Below are 6553 nucleotides of genomic sequence, written 5' to 3'. Positions count from 1 at the left end.
GAAGATCAGTAGATTCTATATTGTATATTACGTACCATTTTTACTTACCTATACTTTTATACTGATGTCAGTATTTTAAACATATATATTTCTAACTAATGTTAAAATTTTAAGGAGCAAATATAAAGCAAAAGATGAAAGTTAAATAAATGAATAAAGGTAAAAAACTTAGGAAGGTGCTGCCTTAAAATTATGAACTAACACCGTACCATCAACTCTAGCTACCATCTTCTCCCGCCTCCAGCAGCAACCGTTCCACCGTACTCTCCATAGTCTGATCGTCTTCGGGATCCTCTTCCTGCTCGGTATCTAAAATAACCGTCAGGGTGCCGATTTTAACAACCTTAGCCGTGGGATGTGCCTTCAGGTGCCGCTTCAGCGCATTTGAATCGTTAAGTTTCTTTCCCTCGCATAGATAGCACTGAAACGGACTGCACGCCTGCTCGCCGTGTATGCGCATATGAATGGTCAGATTACCGCGCAGGGCGAACGACTTGCGACACACCAGACACTCGAACGGTTTCTGTCCGCTGTGCAGAAATTTGTGTGCCTTCAAATGGTTAACCTGCTTGAAGGAAAGCTCGCACACGTCGCACTTGTACGGACGTTCACCCGAATGGATCAACCGGTGCGTTCGAAGGGACGTTTCATAGCCGAACTTTTTGTGGCACACTCCACACTCGTACGGTTGCTCTTTGGTGTGGCTTCGCAAATGGACCTTTAAATGGGCTCTTACCTTAAAACTTTTCCCGCAGAAGGTGCACAAGATTTTGGCATCGGAATGCATTTGCTTGTGACTTCGGAGGGAAATCTTGCTCGAATAAACCTTATGACAAACATCACATTCGACCGCTTCGGCAACCGTCTTCGGTTGTACACTTCGAGCATGTCTAGTTTCGTGCAATTTGAGTAGTTTGTTAGATTTGAAACGTTTCGCACAAATCAAACAGCTATAGTTTTTCTCCTGCACGTGAGTACTGTGGTGCGCTTCCAGAATAGTCTTTTGCGAGAATTCCTTTCCACATAGATCACAGACAAATGGTTTCTCGCCTAAATGGGCACTTTTAACGTGCCTTCGCAGGTTGCGACTACTTGTGTAGGAATTGGGACAACTTTGACAAGAATAGTTCCGTTCCCCGGTATGGATTACTTCGTGACTTTGCAGATGTGCTCGCCGCGAAAACCAACGATCACACTCTTTGCACTGAAAGCGTTCCTTTCCGTGATGTTTGTTGTGCTTATACAGGTCGGTACACTTTTCGAACCCTTCCCCGCAAGTCTCGCAGAAGAACTTTTTGCTTCCAGCATCGGGACTGGTTTGAACTTGTGTTGGGGTTGGGTTATTGACGTCTTGTTGCTGTTGCTCTTGGTAGATAATAACAGAACTATCGGCGTTGCCGACCAGTTCACTCTCACCGTCAGTTTCTTCCGCATCTTCGAGAATCTCTTCGATAGCATAGGCATCCGATCGGGCTTTGTATAGATGTTCCGTTTCACTCATTTCCGCTTCCGATAGCTCAGCCGATTCACCTTGGTTGTCTACCTTCAAAACGTCGAGCTCCTGTTCGGGACTTCTGCTAACCAGCTCGTCAATATCAACGTTTTCACCCACCAAGAACTCGATGGTTTCAATCAGTGGCTTCTGCTCGCTTACATCGATCGCCACTTCACCCTTCAGCAGCTCTTGTATTTCCTCCTGAAGCTTCTGTTCAGCAGCCTCGCAACGAAGCAAGAAGTCGTAGCTCAGATTGAGTGCACCGACGCATTCCATACAAATGCACCGGGGCAACGTATCGTCCTGCTGAATCTGTGAAGGACACATAAATTGGATTTAAGTTTCCACTAACAAGGGAAAATGTACGGGAGGCTTACCCGGATCGTGGTCAGTGAAGACAGCTTAGCCGCAACACTTTCGTTCAGCTTGTTCGTTAGATCGCACAGATTTTCCTGCGATTCGCAGATCCTGCATATCGTCTGAAAGTATTCCATTGTGCGATTCCTTCGGGACCGGAGAAGGACGAGGCGGAAAAGTTTTGAGGCTAGGAACAATTAAAGTTAAGCTGGTTTTAAAACTGGAACTCCACGCCAAGCACTGAACAGAGTATTTTTTTACGTTATTTTGTTTATATTTTTTTCTCACTGGAAGTACCAGCATGAAGTGACAGCATTGATTTGACAGTTAAATTTGCGCGATTCGATATTCGACAATAATTCCGGCAAATTTAAATTTTTTTACCAAGTCGACCAAGATCCAAGACCCCATTATTTTTAAATTAAACAAGGAATTGTTTAAATAAATTAAATTTAAAAAGCAGGAAAAATAAACTGTGCGCTGTTCTGATTAAAATAAATATGTTCAAATAGTTTGAAGGGTTTGAAGTTACAGTGTAAGCAGGTGCTGTCACCGCACCGTCCGTTCTGTGCTGTCAGTCAATCTTCAATCGATCATCGGTGATTTTGCGTTTGCCACTGTAGTTTACTAAACATGTTTTGTAGGAAATATTTTATTCAGTAAATCACAAAAAAGTAGTAAGACGCATTTAACAACACCGGGACCTACTGCTTTTACCGAGAATAGCTTAGTTTATTGAACGAATTCAAAATGTATCACATTCTGTGGTTAACTATGTTGCTGGCCCTCGTCCGGCCGTCCATACAATTCAGCGATATGTTCAACGAAGAAATGTTTATAAAACCACTTCCGGATGGATTTGTTTACAGCTACTTTCAGTTCACGACCCGCTGGGATCTGAATTCCAACGACAGTCGTAAGTACTCTCGTTTAAACACATTTACTGCATTTTAATTGACTGCTTTTGACTTTCAGTGTTACACACCCATTTGGTGTCCCGTTCCCTGGCGGAACTTTTTCACCACTACGATATCGACGAACTGCATCTCAGCTTCACCAATGGCATTTGGCGTTACGAAAATTGGGGCTTTCCGGTCCTCGATGCTGGACCGGGAGCGGAAGTTTGGGCGTGGTTCGAATCTACCACAGTAGGCGATGCGGAAATTGACGGCAAATGGAAACTACTGTGCGGAACGCTTTCCGGGCTGTTTTGTGCCTCGTTGAGTTTCGTTGACAGCACGAATACCTTCCGGCCGGAATTTTCTTTACGACCGCAAACGCATCGCTTCGATGGTCAACCGGCGGGAAAGATCCGCTATGCGGCTCTGCCGCGAGAAGTTGTTTGTACGGAAAATTTGACACCTTGGAAGAAATTACTTCCGTGCAAATCGGAGGAAGGGTTTGCTTCGCTACTGACGCCCGATCATATCTATACGAGCAATTACAATTCGCTGGCAGTGCACATTAGGAAACTTTGCGCCGATAAAGAGTGCGTTCAATTTCAGCTGGAAGTTAGACAAAGTTTAAGCTTGGTTCAGGATCAACGGCTTTTCGGTGGAAAAGATTGGTCTATTCGTAAACTTTTCGGGCAGGGATTGGAGGGAGCTTGTATTCTGTCCGAAAGTAGTCGTTTGTACGTAGATGTTACTCATCAGGAGTACGAAATGACGCAAAAGCCGACCAATATTATACATTCCACGCGAGGAGGAGCAAGCTCTGTACTGTACGAGTATGACATCAAGGAATTCGAGAAGAAACAGCGGATGTTTAACGTTGCCGCCATAGATAAGCGAGACCCGAATTTAGTATCGATAATTCAGGCTCCACCAATCTATTCCAAACGATTCATTTCCGGCGTAGGCCAGGAACGGGGACGTATCGTTACTCGAATCACAAACACCCACTGGACTGAACTAAATTTGTTAATTTTCGAAAACATTCCTTGGTTTGTACCAATCTATTTGCACACGCTGAAGATCAAAAGAAACGACGAACGGATCATTCCCAAAGTGGTCAAATACGTACCGGGTCGACAGCGAGAACGTCCCACCCAGCTGGAGCTTGCAGTCACCATACCGGCTCGATGCACCATTGAACTATCCATTGACTTTGACTATATTTTCCTCAAATGGCAGGAATATCCGCCAGATGCCAGTCATGGCCACTACATGCAACCGTCGATTATTTCGGTGCTGTTACCGATAGGACGCAACTATACCGCGCTACCACAGGAAGCTGCTCTGTTTAGGGACACTTTCAACGCAACTCAACCGAACGGATACTTTCTGCAGATACGAACCGAAGCACTTCTGCTGACTCTACCCATTCCGGATTTCAGCATGCCATACAATGTGATTTGTCTAGCCTGTACTGTCGTTGCTCTGGCATTCGGGCCGATACACAACATTTCCACCAAGAAAATTGTCGCCAAAAGTAAGGAAGCGGCAAAACCCAAACTGATGGATAAAGTCAAAGGTTGGTTCAAGCGTAAAGCAAAAAAAGTTGATGACGTTGGCACAGAATCCACGCCTAGTGCGGATAAGACTGAGCAGAAGTAGCTGTGAAATAGTTTTATACCAAATAAGTATGAGTTGTAACTAAGTCACCGTTTAGAATAAACCATAAAACACCAAGTTGGTCTTATATTTTATTAAAATTAATACAAGTAATCGGATTTCTAACTGTACGCACTTTTCTCAGTGTTTGTCGCTCGCCAGCTTGGCGCTTATCATCTCCTTAAACTGTGACAAAATCTTGTTCTCCCTCTTCTGTCGTTCCTCTTTGCTGAACATTGCCAGAGCTCGCTTCTCGTCCGCAGAATAAATTTGATTTTCCTTACGTATTCGAACAGCTTCCATTCGACGATGCCTAAAAGAAATCAATGCTAATTACTCCCATCTTTTGAACCAAAACCCAACTCAATTCAACTTACCGACTGCCGCTCATAACGTAGCCCACCTTCTCGAAGGTATCGATCTCCTCCGAGGTAAGCCCAATTTCACCACGCCGAGGTATACGTTTGCCCTCGGTGACGTAAGCGGCCATAGCCGCTCCTTCACCGGGCAACAGCGCCCGACCGAAGTCCTTCTGGCTTAGATTACCGCTCGTTTTTGTCGGGCCAACAACTCCGTCCGCTGTTTCTTCCTCCAGAGCTACAACACCGGCCTTCGAACTGCCCGCCTTGGCAAGCCTAGAATGGTCCGCCCCAGCGGCAGATTTCTCCACCCATTCGTCTTCCTCTTCACCGTCACTCTCCCCCGAGGAAGAAGAACTACCGGATGCTGCTTTCTTCTTTTTCTTCTTCGAATGCTTCTCCTTCTTACGGTGCTTTTTCGATGACTTCTTTTTCTTTTTATCCTTCTTCTTTTTGTCGCTTCCGGATCGCGACTTTTTCTTTGAAGACTTTTTTGCGGATTTTTTCACCACCGTCTGCTCGCCTTCCTCGTCATCGGACGAGTCTCGCGGGGAGGGCGAATCAGCCCACACCATCGGAGCGCCTTCTTCGCCGATTGCTTCTCGCTGCAAGCGACGGGACTGCAGAAGCTCCTCGTCCATAGCGTCGTTAACCGTTCTATACCGAGGCCGGTAACTGCGATCGGCGTCGTGGCGGGACTGATTCTCCCGATACATATCGTTATCCCATCGTTTGCTGGAAATACCTCCGCCGGAGGATCCATTGTAACTGAAGTCAACCCGTTGCTGCTCACTCGGATCCGGGGACTTGTGTTTACGAGAGCGCGTTTGTTGCTTGGAACGATCCCTGGAACTGGAGTGACGTCTGTGTTCTCGCGAGTTTGACCGTCGACTTGATTTGTCCGACTGCTTTTGCCGTTTTTTACGTTCATCGCGACTGGTGTGTTTTCGAGGTGAATGTGAATCGGATCGTCGCTTATGGCGGTTCTTCTGTCGTGAACGATCATCGCTGCTATCGCTATCGCTGGTACTGCTGCTGCTGCTGCTACTGCTGGAGCTTTGTCGTCTTCGCCTGTTACGGTCTTCTTTGTTCTTACCTTTAAACGATCGGTGATTACGATCCTCCCGTTCTCGGGAACGACTCCGGCTTGCCATTTGAATTGAAGCACCAAGGGTAAGTTAAACTTGCTTGAACAATCTAATATAATAGACGAATAAAATCTAAAATAGATATTTTTACATTCCTATTCCTATAAACTCCGACAGACTCCGACAACGGTGCAAAAACGTTTGACACGTTTGACATAATACACGGAACAAAATCGGTATGTTGCTATAAAGTGTTTTTCACAGCACAGACAGAAAAAAAATTTCATTGTAAATATTGCGGAGTCTCCATCTCCACCTATTTAGAGTCCCACGCAAAAATTATTAGCGTGGTTATTTTCTGCCCAAGTAACAACGGTAGCTGAATTGCAAGAGCAATAGCTGTTTACGGGTTGGTTTAAGGCGATCAAAGCTGCATAAAGTAAGCACTCAAATGGTGTATAAATAAACGATGTTTAAGCTACTTTAAGTTTTTCAAACCAGTTCTCTCTCAAAAGCTGATAAAAAAGCTTAATAACGGATTTTTTTTGCTAAACAATCTGCTTCTAAACAGCCATAAACACCAAACCGTTTTACGGCTGCTTAAAGGTGATAAAATGTAGAGTGGAAGCTTTCATTAGGCTCACAGCTTTCAAACTAGTTTAAGGCTGCTTAAGGGCGTTAAAGTGGCTTTAAAAACTT

General features: G+C 45.0%; 3 protein-coding genes across 3 annotated transcripts; 1 reads left to right on the top strand and 2 right to left on the bottom strand.

Annotated features, from left to right (window-relative positions):
- Positions 1-217: 217 nt before the first annotated feature.
- LOC128746316 (gastrula zinc finger protein XlCGF57.1-like) lies at positions 218-2036 on the bottom strand. Its single transcript, XM_053843365.1, has 2 exons — positions 1873-2036; positions 218-1807 (listed from the first exon to the last, which is right to left on the bottom strand). The coding sequence occupies exons 1-2, from the start codon at positions 1987-1989 to the stop codon at positions 218-220; spliced, it is 1707 nt and encodes a 568-aa protein (XP_053699340.1). The 5' UTR covers positions 1990-2036.
- Positions 2037-2454: 418 nt separating this feature from the next.
- LOC128732431 (GPI transamidase component PIG-T) lies at positions 2455-4476 on the top strand. The gene is made up of 2 exons (XM_053825683.1): positions 2455-2768; positions 2828-4476. Exons 1-2 carry the CDS (start codon positions 2603-2605, stop codon positions 4408-4410), a joined length of 1749 nt encoding a protein of 582 aa, XP_053681658.1. The 5' UTR covers positions 2455-2602; the 3' UTR covers positions 4411-4476.
- Positions 4395-6025, bottom strand: LOC128732439 (NKAP family protein CG6066). The gene is made up of 2 exons (XM_053825692.1): positions 4785-6025; positions 4395-4720 (listed from the first exon to the last, which is right to left on the bottom strand). Exons 1-2 carry the CDS (start codon positions 5918-5920, stop codon positions 4549-4551), a joined length of 1308 nt encoding a protein of 435 aa, XP_053681667.1. The 5' UTR covers positions 5921-6025; the 3' UTR covers positions 4395-4548.
- Positions 6026-6553: the final 528 nt, after the last annotated feature.

The sequence above is a fragment of the Sabethes cyaneus genome, chromosome 1, assembly GCF_943734655.1.
Source record: "Sabethes cyaneus chromosome 1, idSabCyanKW18_F2, whole genome shotgun sequence".
NCBI classification, from domain to species: domain Eukaryota; kingdom Metazoa; phylum Arthropoda; class Insecta; order Diptera; family Culicidae; genus Sabethes; species Sabethes cyaneus.
This window is presented reverse-complemented; position numbering and strand designations above follow the sequence as displayed.